The sequence below is a fragment of the Hyaena hyaena genome, unplaced genomic scaffold (genome assembly GCF_003009895.1).
Source record: "Hyaena hyaena isolate Hyena2069 unplaced genomic scaffold, ASM300989v1 scaffold_990, whole genome shotgun sequence".
NCBI classification, from domain to species: domain Eukaryota; kingdom Metazoa; phylum Chordata; class Mammalia; order Carnivora; family Hyaenidae; genus Hyaena; species Hyaena hyaena.
Window position 1 is genome coordinate 436,777 of NW_024081616.1, and position 16,984 is coordinate 453,760.

Here is a 16,984-nt window from a genome sequence, read left to right on the forward strand (position 1 = left end):
CAGAGCCTGGAGCCTGCTTCAGATTCTTTGTCTCCCTCTCTCTTTGTATCTCCCCCTGCTCACGCTCTCTCTCTCCCTCAAAAAACAAATATTAAATAAGTAAAATGCATGATTCAAACCAAGATGATACAAAAGGGACTACAAGTTTCCTGTGTGTAATATTTAGGAGTTCAGATGGGAAAGAAACCAAGAGTTTTTGTTTAAAGGCCCAATTGTTCATTAGCTGCTACATTGATTTCTAAATGAAAGACATGAAAATGAAAAAGAATGAAATCTGGCCATGTGTAGCAACATGGATGGAACTTGAGGGTGTTATGCTGAGCGAAATAAGTCAGGCAGAGAAAGACAGATACCATACGTTTGCACACATAGGAGGATTAGGAGGAACCTAATGGCACCATGGGGGAGAAGAAGGGGAAAAATAGTGGGGGAGAGGGAGGGAGGCAAACCGTGAGAGACTCTTGAATGCTGAGAACAAACTGAGGGCAGACGGGGTGGGGGGAGCGGGAAGGGGGTGATGGGCATGGAGGAGGGCACTTGTGGGGATGAGCACTGGGTGTTATATATGGAAACCAACTTAACAATAAACTATTAAATAGTTTTTAGGCCTAAGCAGCAGCATTTTCTACATCTAAGCAATTTCAGAAACTTCTTTCCTTTAGGGAAACCATGTGAAATTTTTCTGGTAGTTTCTTGAGGCAGTAAAGTTGAGATTTAATGGATTAAGGTGTTAGGAAATCTGAAACCCACTCTTTCCTATGGTCTTGAGTAGTCAACTGAATAGCTTTGTGTCTCAGTTTATTCTTCTGTAAAATGGAGATGGAAATAAGGTCTATTTCTAACACATTCAGTTTGGCTTTGAGAATCAAAAGAGATCACAGTGCTTTGAAAATGAAAGTGAATCGTTGGGGTTCCTGGGTGGCTCAGTTTGATAAGTGTCCAACTTCAGCTCAGGTCATGACCTCATAGCTCGTGACAGCTCAGATCCTGGAGCCTGCTTCGGATTCTGTGCCTCCCTCTCTGCCCCTCTCTCACTTGCGTGCTCTCTCTCTCTCAAAAATATTAATTTTTTTCCAGAAAAAATAGTTAAAACTATTATCATTAAGGAGTTCCTGGGTGGTTCAGTTGGCTAAGTGACTGACTTCACCTCAGGTCATGATCCTCACAGTTTGTGAGTTTGAGCCCTGCATCAGGCTCTGTGGGGACAGCTCAGAGCCTGGAAACTGCTTCTGGTTCTGTGTCTCTCTCTCTCCCCCTGCCCCAGCTTGCAGTCCGCCTCTCTCTCTCTCTCTCTCTGAAAAATATATAAACATTAAGAAAAATTTAAAATTGTTATTAAGTTAATATTTGAAGTAAATTACATACTGATGCAGCTAGATTTTTTTTTTTTTTTTGTCCTTTTAATTCTTACATGACTTCATAAAGGTTAGGAGCTCAGTAAGGTAAGTTTATTCATTTCATTCTATTTCTGGCAGAGTTAGTAATTTGTATTGGTTAACACTACAGCCTTCAAATTAGAAAGCTGAACATGACTGCTTTCTAAAGATAGTACAAGTGTGAGTTTGGATTTGTGAATATTTGGACATGTAATTTGTCTCTCAAAAAGTGCTAAAGAGTTAAGGAACACAGAACACGGAATGAGTGCAGCTTGGACTTTTTCGTAAGGTGCCTAGTATTTTAACACTTTTTAGGTATTTTGCCAGCTAAATTACTTAGATACTAATTACTTAGTATCACAGAATCTTAGATTATGTTGTTAATGATACCAAGCTTTACTGGGCAAATAACTGTCCCTTTTTCTACTATGAGAACTATGTAGCTCTTGATTCATTAGCTGAGTCTTAGGTGAAAGTATGCTAACATGTAGTTTTGGGATATGTCCTTGATCTATTTGTCACAAAAACTCCAAATTTTAAGGGATTTTTTTCCCCCTCTTAACCTTTTTCTACTTCCATTTTGTGGCCTCAGATACAATTATCTAGTTTAACATCCTGTTTTAAAAATTGATAAGCTGAAGTCTGGAAAGGTTACAGCTTATACTTCTGGAATTCCCTTTTTCTACCTTACTCACTAAAATTATTTTTTTTTTATTACTGAAGCAATGTGTAACTATATTTTAACATCAAAATATTCAAGTCAGCTAGAGGCATTAACATACACAGTTACAGTTCTGTTTCAGCATTTCCACATCCCATTCTCTTTCACAAGTAACCTCTGTTCATAGCTTTAAGTGTATCTTTCCAGAACTTGTTATGTGTATTAGAGATTTAGAGAAACTTAAAAAAAAATGCAGATGTCATATACTATATATAATTGGCAGTTTTTCTGTGTCTTTCTGTTCATTTAATGTACCATATTCTTTCTTAACTGCTGCATAGTATTCCCTGTAGAATGAATATCCCAAGATATATTTGATCATTTCCCTCTTTGTGGGATATTTAGATTCATAACTTCCTTATTTCCTCCTTCCCTCACCTCCCCTGATGTCAGGAATAATACTGTGAATAGTCTTAAACATATTTTTTATGCACATGTGTGAATAAATCTGTGTACTTCGAAAGTTTTTATTTTTATCCAAAGAATACAGAATTGTCTCCCACCACTCCTCAACTCATACTGTCCCCAGTCTTTGCCTTCTGCTTAATGCTGGTCTGGTGCTTAACAGCTATTTCATTGCAAGCTGTCTGGGTTTTTGAAATTAGAATTTCTCCATGTTCTTGATTACTAAACTAAAAAGGACTCTTTTCCTAATACACAAATTCATATCACAAGTGACTAACACCACAGGACAGGCAGTAAAAGTAATGTGGTGCTTTAAAATATAGTAGTAAGAACAGAGTTCCGGTGTTAGACTGCCAGGATTTTAATTTCCACACTACTCCTTAACTATCCCTTAGTATTTGTGTAATCAACCTTAGGCAGGTTATTTAACCTCTTTTTCAGTTTTCTCATTAACACAAATGGGCTTCTCATTCTAATGATGTAGTAGGATACAGTTATAGAGCGTGAGGTCTAGCGTTGTGGGGATTAAACTATAATATGCAGAGATCCTGGTGCATAAGTGTTCCATAAATGTTAGCTAAAAACAACAGGATGCATTCCCATTTATATTTTTTTAAGTTTGTTTATTTTTGAGAGAGAGAGTGCGCATGTGTGGGGCAGAGAGAGAGCGGGTGGGGGTGGGGTACGGAATAGAGGATCCCAGCGGGCTCTGCACCAACAGCAGAGCCCCCATATGGGGCTTGAACTCATGAATTGTGAGAGCATCGCCTGAGTCACCTGACTGAGTCACCCAGATGCCCCATACCCATTTACATTTGTAATTAGTGTGTGATGATGCTTGTCTTGCATTGTTAGTCCACATGCTATTCTGAATAGTGATGTGGTTATATTAATAAAAGTTCTACATAAGTATAAAATGTCCATAGTACCCAAAGCAGTCTATAGATTTGATGTAATCCCAATCAAAATATCAACAGTATTTTTCACAGAACTAGAATAAGTAATCATAAAATTCGTATGGAACCATAAAAGATCCCAAATAGCCAAAGCATTCTTGAAAAAGAACAAAACTTAAGGTATCACAGTCTCAGATTTCAAGATATACCACAAAACTGTTATAATCAAAACAGTTTGGTACTGGCACAAAGACACACAGATCGGTGGAACAGAACAGAAAGCCTGGAAATAAATCTATGATTAGATGTTCAGTTAATCTTCAACAGAGGAAGCAAAGTTATGTGATGGGAAAAATCACTTTATTCAACAAGTGATGCTGTGAAAACTGGAGAGCTACAAGTACAAGAACGAAACTGGAATACTACTTTTACCATGGATTGAAGACCTAAATATGAGACCTGAAACCATACAAACCCTAGAAGAAAGCATAGGCAGTGATTTCTTTAAATTCGGATGAACATCTTTCTAGATACGTCTCGTAAAGTAAGGGAAACAAAAGCAAAAATAAACTGTTGGGATCACATCAGAACATAAAACTTCTGCACAACAAAGGAAACCATCAACAAAACAAGAAACCCTCTGAATGGGAGAACATACCTGCAAATGATTTATCTGAGAAGGGATTAGTTTCCAAAATATATAAAGAACTTATGCAACCCAACACCAAAAAACCCCGAAATAATCCAGTTACATTGGCAGAAGACATGAACAAACATTCTCTAAAGAAGATATATATAGGTCACTAGCAGACACATGAAAAGGTGCTCAGTGTCACTTATGATCCTGGAAATGTAAGTCAAAATCACAGTGAGATACCACCTCACACACTTATCAGAATGGCTAAAATTAAAAACACAAGAAACAACAAGTGTTGGTGAGGCTATGGAGAAAAAGGAACCCTCATGCCCTGTTGGTGGGAATGCCAGCTAGTGTAGCCACTGTGGAAAACAATATGGAGATTCTGCAAAAATTTAAAAATAGGGGCGCCTGTGTGGCTTAGTTAAGCATCTGACTTTCGCTTGGGTCATGATCTCGAGGTTCGTGGGTTAGAGCCCCGCGTCGGGCTCTGTGCTGACTGCCAGCTCAGAGCCTGGAGCCTGTTTCAGTCTGTGACTCCCTCTCTCTCTGACCCTCACCTGCTCACGCTGTCTCTCTCTCTCTGTCTCCTAGAAATTAAAAAAAATAATTAAAAAAAATTTAAAAATAGAATTACCATATGATCCAGTAATTCCACTACTGAGTATTTACCCAAAGAATATGAAAATGCTAATTTGAAAAGGTATATATGCACCCCTATGTTTATTGCAGCATTATTTACAATAATCAAAATATAAAAGCAGCCCAAGTATTCATCGATAGATGAATGGATGAAGATGGTGAGGTTTACACCCCTCCCTACACACAATGGAATATTACTCAGCCATAAAAAAATGAAGTCTTGCCATTTGCAACAAGGATGGATCTAGAGAGTATAATGCTAAGTGAAATAAGTCAGAGAAAGACAAATACCATATGATTTCATTCATGGGGAATTTAAGAAACAAATGGACAAAGAAAACAAGACTCTTAAATGTAGAGAACAACCTGGTGGCTATCAGAGGGCAAGTGATTGGGGGAGAGGTGAGATAGGTGAAAGAGATTGAGTACACTTACCATGATGAGTACCGAGTATGTATGGAATTGTTTTTTATTATTTTTTTAATTTTTTAAAAAATTTATTTCTGAGAGAGAGAGAGAGAGCGTGAGCAGGGGAGGGTCAGAGAGAGAGGGAGGCACAGAATCTGAAACAGGCTCCAGGCTCTGGGCTAGCTGTCAGCACAGAGCCTGACGCGGGGCTCAAACCCACAAACTGGGAGATCGTGACCTGAGCTGAAGTCGGACGCTTAACCAACTGAGCCACCCAGGTGGCCCTGGAATTGTTGAATCACTATATTGTACACCTGAAACTAGTATAACTATGTTAATTATATTGGAATTAAAGAAAATGTCTACATAAATGGAAACCGCACTCTGTTCTTTTTTTTTTTTTTTTTTACAAATAGTTTATTGTCAAATTAGTTTCTACATAACACTCAGTGCTCATCCCCAAAGTGCCCTCCTCCATGCCCATCCCCCCCTCCCCCCCACATCCATCAGTCCTCAGTTTTTGTCAGCATTCAAGAGTCTCTCATGGTTTGCCTCTCTCCCTTTCCCCCACCATTTCCGCCCTTCTTCTCCCCCTTGTTCCTCCGTCAAGTTCCTCCTAATCCTCCTATACGTGCAAACATATGATATTTGTCCTTCTCTGCCTGACTTATTTCGCTCAGCATCACACCCTCAAGGTCCATCCATGTTGCTACACATGGCCAGATTTCATTGTTTCTCATTGCCATGTAGTATTCCATGGTATAGAAAAACCACATCTTCTTGATCCATTCATCTGTTGATGGACACTTAGGCTCTTTCCATGTTTTAGCTATTGTGGAGAGGAAACCGCACTCTGTTCTAAACTTATATATGTCAAAAGTATTTAGGTCCAGAAGTGATTGTTTTATTTTACTTATTTTCATAATGAAAAAAATTTTTAATGGTTTAAAATGGGTTGCAGGAATGGAAGCTTAGTTTATAACCTTATGCTTTAAAAAAAAATAAGGCTTAACTTTGCATGGTTCAGTTTATTCAGGAATTCAGTTTCCTTTCAGGGTCCCTTTAGGGACCATGTTTTAGTCATATTTATGTGACTATAGTCTTTTACATATTCAGTAAATATTTGTGTGCTTTAACTACTTTAATCATTCCTAGAAGGTCTTCATCATTACTCTTTGAAATTCCCATATTATTCCCTGAATTTCTGTGCCACTTTGCTACAAAAACACACTGAAATGATCTTAGAGTAAAACGTGCTATTCTAGGAAGTTAGAAAGCAATGACTCCTATTGCATTTCATCTGTTCTTATTCTTGAGTATTTTCAGATCCTTTTTCATTTTGAACCCAATATCTTGCCTAATGTTTGTTAAAAATATATTTTAAGTGGAATCCGCTTGAAAGGCATAACAATTAGTGGGACATCTTTGTTTATGGAGAAGATCAAGATTGTGATTATCACTAAATCAACAAACTTCCATTCATAACAAAGCAAACTTCCTTCCAGTTTATCTTAGTGTGAAGTGCTCTTAAGCCTGAATGGTATTTTTTAAATATATGTAATAATCAGAAATATGGTTTAGGCATTATAGGACAGTATCTGTTTTTTTTTTAAATGTTGAAATAGTACTTAATAATGTGTGATTAATTCTTTTTTTTTTTTTTTTTTTTTGCTGTTCCAGATTGTATATGAACAGGAAGGGGTCTATATTCACTCATCTTGTGGAAAGACCAATGACCAAGACAGTTTGATTTCAGGAATATTACGCGTGTTAGAAAAGGTGGGTTTCTAGTAAATGATTTTATTTATAATTGTTTATGGCAGATGTTCATCGTTGGGGCATTATCAGTAAGTTTAAATTTCATGTGTAAGGTAAAATTATGTAATTGAACAGTGGTTGTAAATTTAACATGAAAATGATGTTAGAAAAAAATACTTTATTAAAAAAATTTTTTTAAACATTTTAAGTAATCTCTATTTCCAGTGTGGGGCTTGACCTCACTATTCCAAGATCAAGAGTCTCGTGCTCCCCTGACTGAGCCAGCCAGGCATCCCAGAAAAAAATGTAGCTTTAGATAGCCAGTAAAACGGCATGGATTATTATAAAACTTATGTAAAAGTTACAGTTAATATAAATTTTTTATACTGAATAATAAGTTTGAAAATCTATATAACATTTATAAAATTATTTATGATATTGCATACTTAAATGCTAATATTTAGGGGTTTAAAAATTTCATTTTAGGTTGAGGGAATTAAACATAGGTGGCTAAGAGTGTAAGATAATTGCTGAATAGTAACTGTAGTCCATAATTTCTTTCTCTAGGATGCTGAAGTAATAGTGGACTGGAGACCATTGGATGATGCTTTAGATTCTTCTAGTATTCTCTACGCTGGAAAGGTATTTAAGAAAGAAAGGAAAGGTGTGATTAAAGGAAGGAATGCTATTAAGAATTTTTTTAAGGTTATTTATTAATTTTTGAGAGAAAGAGAGAATGTGAGAGTACGATCAGGGGAGGGGCAGAGAGAGGGAGAGAGAAAATCCCAAGCAGGCTCTGTGCTGTCACAGCCTAATGTGGGCTTGAACTCAACAAACCATGAGATCAAAACCTGAGCCAAAACCAAGAATCAGATGCTCTACCAACTGAGCCACCCAGGAGCTCAAGGAATGCCATTTTTATTTTTTTGTTACTGTTTTTTTGAATGTTTATTTTTGAGAGAGAGAACCAGAGTGTGAGCATGAGAGGGGCAGAGAGAGAGGGAGACACAGAATTTGAAGCAGGGTTCAGGTTCTGAGCTGTCAGCACAGAGCCTCATGCAAGGCTTGAATTCAAACCATGAGATCATGACCTGAACTGAAATTGAATGCTTAACTCAACTGAGCCACCCAGGCACCCCAAGGAATGCCATTTTAAAATAACTTTTTTTGAACTATAATTCATATGCCATAAAATTTACTCTTTTAAAGTGTATAATTCAGTGGTGTAAATGTATTTACAGAGTTGTGTAACAATCACCAGTATCTAATTTTAGAACCTTTTTATTACTCCTAAAAAAGAAACTGTACCTTTCAGTAGTTAGTATACCCGTCATTCCTGCTTGCAACCACTAATCTACTTTTCATCTCTAAGAACTTAACTTTTGTGGATATTTCATCTAAATGGAATCATACAGTATGTGGCCTTTTGTGACTTTTTTTTTTTAATGTTTTATTTATTTCTGAGAGAGAGAGGCAGTATGAGCAAGGGAGGGTCAGAGAGAGAGGGAGACAAAGATTTGAAACAGGCTTCAGGCTCTGAGCTAGCTGTCAGTACAGAGCCCAACGTGGTGCTCAAACCCATGAACTGTGAGATCATGACCTGAGCTGAAGTCGGATGCTTAACCGACTGAGCCACCCAGGCGCCCTGTGATTTGCTTCTTTGACTTAACATGTTTGAAGGTTTATCCATGTTCCTGCACCTCTCAGTCCATCCTTCCTTCTTTCCCTCTTTCCTTCCTGCCTGCCTTCCTGCCCTCCTTTCTGCTGAACAACATTGCATTTATGGATATACAGTAATCCCCCCTTATCCATGGGGGATATGTTCTGAGACCCCTGGTGAATGCCTGAGTACTATCAGTACAGATAGTATTGAACCTTGTACATACTATGCTTTTTCCATACATTACCTATGATAAAGTTTGACTTATAAAGTAGGCACAGTAAGCAATTAACACCAATAACTAATAATAAAATATGACGATAATAACAACATACTATAAGTTATGTGAATGTGGTCTTTCTCAAAATCCTGATTGTACTGTACTCACCCTTCTTGTGATGATGTGAAATGATAAAGTGCCTACGTGATGAATTGAAGTGAAGCAAATGATGTAGGCATTGTGAAGTAGTGTTAGGCTACTATTGACCTTCTGGTAATATGTCAAAAGGAAGATCATGTGCTTCTGGACCATCGTTGACTGTGTGTAACAGACTGTAGGTAACAAACTGTGGAAAAGAGAAGCCACAGATACAGGGTGGGGGGATTATACTACATTTTATTTATTCATTAGTTGATGAATATTTGTGTGGAGTTTTTTTCCCCCCATTTTTAGGTAAATATAAATAATGCTCATGTGAACATTCAAAACCAAGTGTCTGTTTGGACATATATTTTTCTCTTAAAAACCTAGGAGTGAAGGGACGCCTGGGTGACTCAGTTGATTAAGTGTCTGATTCTTGATTTCCACCCCGGTCATGATCTCACAGATGTGGGATCAAGCCCAGCATTGGGCTCTGCACCGAGTGTGGAGTCGGCTTGGGATTCTCTCTGCCTCTCTTTTTGTCTCTCCCTCCACCTGAAATCCACTTGCTCTCTGTCTCTCTATTTCCCTCTCTTAAAATAGGGGTGGCTAGGTGGCTGTTGGTTAAGCGTCCGACTTTGGCTCAGGTCATGATCTCATTACATTCTAAATTCTGATCCATGTATGTTTTTTTCATTTTAGAAACTTTTAGGATTGCCTGTTTGTTTTTAGTGTTTTAGGTATCCTCATAGTATGCCATTGTGGTCCTTTATATTCATTGTTTTGGGCACTTGATGGACTCTTTTAATATGGGAACTTAGTCTTTTAGTTCTTAGGGAATGTTGTTGAATTATTTCAGTGATGATTTTTTTCTTCCTCTCCAATTTCTGTTTTCTTTCTTTCTAGAACTCTTTAGACCTGGACTGGTCCTCTAGTTTTTTAATCCTTTCTTTCCTATTTTTAATTCTGTGTGTGTGTGTGTGTGTGTGTGTGTGTGTGTGTGTGTGTGTGTACGGTTTCCTAGGAAGTTTCTTTAATTTTATTTTTTAGTTCTTCTATTGCCTTTTTAATTTTTGCTTTGTTTTTAATTTATAAGGCATCTTGTTTAAGTGCCCCATTTCCAGTCTTTTTTAAAAATAACATCCTGTTCTTTGTGTATATATCTTTCCTTATTCCTAAGGAGTTTTGTTTTTATCTCTCTCTATAATCTACTTTTAATTGACTTTTTCCCCCCTTGTTTCATTGGAACTTTGCCTTTTGTGTAGACACTTACCTTTGATGTTTGGTAATCTTTGTGGTGTGGTGCTTAGATTTAACAGCAGACCAAAAAAAGTGATTGATTATACTCTGTAGGTATAGGTAGGTTTATGTAGGCTTAGTAATTCCTTGGGGAATCTCTAATGTTAAAACTAGATCCTTTCACTTGGGCTAGTCATTTGCCTGAAATTCCTGCAGATTCCTACCTGGAAGGGTAAGCCTGGATTCCAGTGTTCTGGCAACTGAGTGGAGGAAGAAAGCTGGGAATGTCACCAGTTCATTGTATAAATAGACTTTTAATTCATTCTCATTTTCAGTGTGTTATCCCTTTATTCAGTGTGGTTGGTTTCTCCTAATCCAGAGATAATATGTTGTACTTTCTTTAGTGAATAAAATACCTCTAGCTTTCTGACCTATTGTTAGTCCTCTTTGTAGTTTGACCTTTATCCTAACTTCCAAAAGTACTTGATCTAGTAATTCTAAACCTTTGTGCTGGTGGGGTTCTACAGATGATTCTTAGCTTTCCCCATTTTCATTTCATTCATTCAGTTTTCCTCTCTTTCAGTCTGTTTCTATTTCTTAATTTTTCTTGTGCCTTTATAATATTTTTATGTTCCTACCAATTTTGCTCTTTCCCTTTTTTAAAAAGAATTACACTAGCACTACCTGAATACATTCTTGTAAAAATATTCGAATAATAGAAACAGACAATAGAAATTGAAATCCTGCTTGACTAGAATTCTATCACTCATCTGTTCCTGTTTAGTGTATATCTTTCTAGACTTTTGTCAGTATACATTTCATTATCTGTCTAGACCTAGTTTTCTTTCTGTATTGCTAATTGCATACGCTGCATATTGTTATACAGCATTGTTTTGCAACTTTTTTTTTTTTTCTAGGAGAGAGAGAGAGACAGCGTGAGCAGGGGAGGGTCAGAGAGAGAGGGAGACACAGACTCTGAAATAGGCTCCAGGCTCTGAGCTGGCAGTCAGCACAGAGCCCGACGTGGGGCTCGAACCCACGAACCGCGAGATCAGGACCTAAGCGAAAGTCGGACGCCTAACTGACTAAGCCACCCAGGCGCCCCTGTTTTGCAACTTTTAACATATATTAGTTTTTAAACTGTGGCCTAGTATTTCCTTGGCTACCCCCTAGTTTGTGTCTTCATTCCTTCACTGATGGATATTAGGATATTTTCAGTTTTTCATTTTTACAAACAATGCTGCAGTAAAAATTCTTGCATATGCCTCTTTGTATACATGCGTTAGTATTTCTCTAGAGTGGAAGATGTAAAGAGAATTTTTTGGGTGACACACATGCATAGTTTGAATCTTTTTTTTTTTTTTTTTTAATATTTTTAAATTTATTTCTAGGGGGGAGAGAGAGAGAGAGACAGCATGAGCAGGGGAGGGTCAGAGAGGGAAGGAGATACAGACTCTGAAATTGGCTCCAGGCTCCGAGCTGGCAGTCAGCACAGAGCCCGACACGGGGCTCGAACCCACGAACCGCGAGATCATGACCTAAGCGAAAGTCGGACGCTTAACCGACTAAGCCACCCAGGCGCCCCTGCATAGTTTGAATCTTAATAAGTATGGCTCTACTGTCCTTTTGGAATCAGTACTAATTAGCATAGTCATCAGCAGTGTGAGATACCATGTTTTTACACTGTCTTTCATATTTTTATTTCTAACTTCAATGGGGCAAAATGTTGAACTTCATCTTAACTTGCTTTTTCTTCAGTTTCTGAAGTTAGACATCTTCCTGTATGTTTATTTCATATTTCTTCTTTGACTTGCTTGTTCCTACCATCTGCATATTTTTGTTTTGATATTGCTGATCTCTAAATAACTTAGTAGGTGTTATTGTATTCTAGGTGTTTTTCTTTAGTCTGCTGTATATTTTTGGAAACATTTTCACTCAGTCCTGGTTATGTGTGCTATCTTTTATTGTATAGAAATTAAATTTTTTGATTTAGTTACATTATTAATATTGAATTTCAGGCTTTTGGTTTTATTCTCTTTTAAAATGTTAAGTTCTATAGAACCTTACATGTAGATTTGTTATTCATAGCTTTTAACTAATTTTGATTGAGAAATAGCAACTAATGGTGGCTTAACTGCAAATCTAGAGGCTTCGAGTGATTCTCCTCTTTTTTCTTTTTATGGTCATAAGATGGCTGCCACAGTTTTAGGGATCTTGGCTACACTCAGAGCAGGAAAAAGGGGAAAAGGGATGAGGCTTTTATTAGGAAAGCAAAAGAATTTCCAGAAGCCAGAAACCCTGAAGTTGATCTCTGCTTTTATTTCATTGGCAACCCTAGTAACTATAGGGGTGTCTGGACAGACTTTTCTTTTTTTTTCTTCTTGTTTTTGGGGGAGGATGGGGTGGATGGCAGGTAAAGATAAGCAAGAGGAAAAAAAGAATAGGAAATAGTGATCAATTTTCCTACCAGTGATGTCTGCCACAACCTATAGATTATGTAGAAGCCGAGAAAATATTATTAATTGAATTTAAATTCTAGTTTTAGTTCCTAAATATTTTATAACTTTTTTTTTTTTTTTTTTTAGGATTCCAGTTCAGTTGTAGAATGGACACAGCCCCCACAGGAAAAAGGTTATCGGGGTTCAGAACATCTGAACAGTTATGAAGCAGAGTGGGACATGGTCAATACAGTTCCACTTAAAAAGAAACAACATACCAATGGAGGTATGAATTAAATCTTTTGAAATCTTAAACTAATTTGCTACAATATAATAGAAATAAAAGTTCAAAGAAAATTCTTTAATATTCCTTTGTTGCAAGGGTGATTTGGTGCTTTAATACATTAATTCTCTTATTTTAATTATATTCCATCTTCATATCTCTTCTGTTGGTTGTAGCTTTGTTAAAAAAAGGCTTTAAGATACTTGTTCAGTTTTGTAGTATTCATGGCAGAAAATAGGAACACTAAAAAATTGCTTTAGGTGTCTCTCATGCACATTTTTCTAGAAGAATAAAAAAAAAAGTCATGTTATTTCATCCTAAAACACCAGGGGGAGATGGAGTATACCACTAAATTTTACTGTTCTAATTTCAGTGCTCACTGAGATCTTCACAGCTCATTACAGTTTCCTATTTATGTATGTTGAGTGACTATTGTCCTTTTATATTACATGTATATTTAAATTTATGTTGCTATGTGATGATTATCTACATGCGAATAACAAAAAAGAGCAAAGTGAACAGCCTGACAGAACACATATACTACCCCAAATATGATTTAGGTAGCCCATCTATGATAGAGCCAGCCTATTGTGATTCTTTTAAAAGTAGTGAATACTTGTACACAGTTAAAGTGTTTTATTTCCTAGTGATTAATTTGTGTTTTATGGCTTAGAGGACATTTTATCTCTTAATGATTTTGGTCTGAATTTAGGATTTATCCACATTTGCCAGATTCAGAAAAGCTGGCCACAATTGGCTGGAATACATACTTTATATAGCATTGTTATTCAGTGAAATTGATTTTCATCTATGGCCTGGGGAATCATTCTCATATACAGTAGTTATCCATTGTACTGTATCATTTCTTGGAAGCAGTGGTAATTAAGAAGTTAATAGTAATTTGCAAGCCTTTGGTGAATTATAGTCAGCTCAATGCTGGTGTTTTGCTGGTTTTTTTTTCTTTTTGGCATTCTCTTTCTACTAAAAGGGAAGATTCTTACCAGAACAATACCATAGGATTTTAGTATATTTGGCATGTGAAGTGATTTTTAACTTCTGTAGATTAGGTCTTCAGAGTTAATTTATGTGAATTGATCTTTTTTTGTTTGTTGTTACCTAATAATGTTGAATTCTTGAAAATGACAGGAATGAACAAAGGAATGGGTTTTCATGAACAAAAGAGTGAATTTTCATAACTGAAAGAAGCATTGCATGTATGAGAAAAGCATAATCTGACAGTAAATATCTTTTTAGATTAGTAGTTTTCAACTTTGGCTGCACATTGAAATCACCTAGGGAGGTTAGGCTTTTTAAAAAAGCCCTAATGTCTGTATTTCATCCTGCCGGAGCCTGGGCATCTGTTTTTCAAATGCTGTTGCAATGATTTTAATGTGCAGAATTGAGAACTTGTGTGTAGCTGCAGAGTTTAGCAAATACTGCTCATATGACTTGGCCATACACTGTGACTTATTAAAGTAAAGAGGCTTTACTTAGCAGTTATTAAAAGTTAAGGAGATATTTTATTTTTCCCCCCAGTATTTGAAAACTATTAATGATTGTGTATAGCAGTAAGGAATAATATTGAACCTAATAGGACCCAAGTATGACCCATTATGCATACACAGGCACACGAATTATGAAGTACCGTGCATTCTGTCCCATCCCATCCCTTCCTCTTCCAGATTATTTCATCCAATTATATTTCATCAGAACTTTCTAAAGGAGACATTTTCTAAGCTTGATGTTTCTTCCATTGTTTATCAGAGCTTCAAGTGAGGAAATGTTTGAGGCATTTTATATATGTATTTCATATTTCCTATGTGATGTGTTTTTTCCATCAATGTGGGAAAATCTATGTAAAAGACTTTACTTTTGAATATGCACAAACTCCTGATAATTCATATAGCTTGCATGTATTAATATACATGGTTTTCTGGCATTAATTTAGATTATTTTTGTGTAATTTAAGAATTTAAAAAATTGTCTATTTCTAGTTTTTAATTGCTTTGAAAACATTTTTGGTCTTTGCAAATAGCCTATTAGTATGTATCCTTTCTAGGTGGTCTAGACACATTTGCATGTAAATGATTTGGGAATACATTGGAATTTAGAATTGTTCTCACTTTGATATTATCTTGTAGTGAGTGACATTATGACTCTGTGGTATAAATTCCAGTGAAATAAGATGTACAGTAGTCAAAGGGGCACATGGTACTTAATCAAGTACCAGCCTTGGATATGAATTCAACATCTGAACTGGTATGGAACCTAGGCAGGTCACTGTGTAGTTAGGTTACTTAGCCTCTCTGGACTTCCTTTCAAATAATACTTGTTTACCTGTCCCTCAAAAAGTGATGGTGCCTGTAATCCTTGTAGATAGAGGTTCCGTGAGCTGTACATTTCTTTGTGTCCGTTTAGGAGATCTTGTTGGAGGTGATGGAGCTATGGTGTCCCTGACTATATAGGAAGGTGACATATGTGCAGATAACACTGATCTACCCCTTGATCAAGTTCTATAAGCACATATCTTCTGTGCAGTTTTATGTTTTTGCAGTTGATAGTGTGATATTGAATTAATTAACATCTTGAATAACAAGATAGTGCAACATATCTTGGGAAATAACATTCGAGAAATGTTTTAAAATTTCAGAGACACGTCATGCTGATATTGGAGTTAAAACAGGTCAAAATGGCATTTTTGGATAAAAATTAGTAGTAGGAGGAAACAGTTTCCCCTTCTGTTCTTTAAATCTTTATTTAGGTATTTATTAAGCTGCTTGTTATTATATTGTTCACAAACCTAGGATTTTAAGCTTCTGTAAAGTAGCCCACAAACTCAGAAGATGTTTTATTTTACGTTACTATAGTTGGGGTTGAACTGAGGTCTTGGTTGATGTAGTAAGAAGATTGAATGTATTCATTCTCTTTTTTTTTAAATGTTGAACGCTTCTTGTGTTTGCATGTCATCCATGTGCAAGGGCCATGCTAATCTTCTCTGTGTTGTTCCAGTTTCAGTGTATATGCTGCTGAAGCAAGCACTGTATTCCTTCTCTTTGAAGCACTAACAACTTATATTTTCGTCCTCAGTTCTCCACTGCTCTGTGGGTTTTTGCAAATAAAATGTCTGTATATTTACTCCAATGTTATTTTTTGTACCAGTGAACTTACCTTCACTTAGTAAGGTCTAGTAAAAGTAATTGCAAAAAGAAGTGAGGAAGTAAAGATTTTTTTGGTTTTTAATAACTCCAGGAGCATCATGCCATTTGTATTTGGGGGGAGGGGACAGTAGAAAAGATTAACATTTGTTGAGTATTTGCTGTATAATTGGCCCTGCAGTGGTTAGTTGAAAAGTATTATCTCTTTTAATTCTTAGAATAACATTGGGAGGTAAGTATAATTATCTCCATTTTACAGATGGAAACTAAGTCTCAGAGAGAATCAATTATTTGCTCCAGATCATTCAGTTAGTAAGATGGTAAAGCTGCACTCTGAATCCAGCCTGCCTGCTTCCAAAGCCGTAGTCATTTTTGGGCAAAGTTTATACTTTAAATAGGGATAACATTTTTTCACTCTGTCTGCAAATAAGATAATTATTTAAAAAACTAGTCTTTTAAGAAAATGTATGTTGCCATTTCTAATACAGGTAGAAGCCTGTAATATGAATGCTATAGTCATTCCCTAGGTTCAGCAAATATCTGTTAGGCAGTCATGAAGAGCACTGTCAGTACCTTTTAAAAAGGTGAACAAAAATATTTTGCCCCACTTTCTTGTTTTTAAGATGCTCCAAGTCATAGAAATGGGAAAAGCAAATGGTCATTCCTGTTCAGTTTGACAGACCTGAAATCAATCAAGCAAAACAAAGAGGGTATGGGCTGGTCGTATTTGGTATTCTGTCTAAAAGATGACGTCGTTCTCCCTGCTCTGCACTTTCATCAAGGAGATAGCAAACTACTGATTGACTCTCTTGAAAAATATGTGGTATTGTGTGAGTAAGTATCAAAATATTTTCTTCTTATTGAAACTGGATTATTGTATTGGTCCCAGGGCAAACAATTTTTACTTGTCATTGGGCATCAGTGACCTGTGTGCGGATGAGAGCTCAAGCAGCTTTGTTCTTCCTGGGATATTGACTGCTTTGGATGAATGATTGAATAAAATTT

The 16,984-nt window shown here is 36.5% G+C and overlaps 1 protein-coding gene and 1 non-coding gene across 4 annotated transcripts in view; one reads left to right on the forward strand and one right to left on the reverse strand.

The window, feature by feature from the left end:
* TBC1D15 (TBC1 domain family member 15) overlaps nucleotides 1-16,984 on the forward strand; it is a 72,082-nt gene that overhangs the window by 17,932 nt on the left and 37,166 nt on the right. For 2 of the 3 annotated variants that reach the window (XM_039221422.1, XM_039221423.1), the window contains exons 2-5: nucleotides 6,766-6,864; nucleotides 7,411-7,485; nucleotides 12,689-12,827; nucleotides 16,603-16,813. In XM_039221422.1, coding sequence (XP_039077353.1) covers nucleotides 6,766-6,864; nucleotides 7,411-7,485; nucleotides 12,689-12,827; nucleotides 16,603-16,813 — 524 coding nt within the window. Of the gene's footprint in view, nucleotides 1-504; nucleotides 512-6,765; nucleotides 6,865-7,410; nucleotides 7,486-12,688; nucleotides 12,828-16,602; nucleotides 16,814-16,984 lie in introns of all 3 variants that reach the window. The other variant, XM_039221424.1, reaches the window with a different exon arrangement.
* Nucleotides 15,757-15,863, reverse strand: LOC120223357. Its single transcript, XR_005526270.1, has one exon. It is a non-coding gene; the product is annotated as a U6 spliceosomal RNA (small nuclear RNA).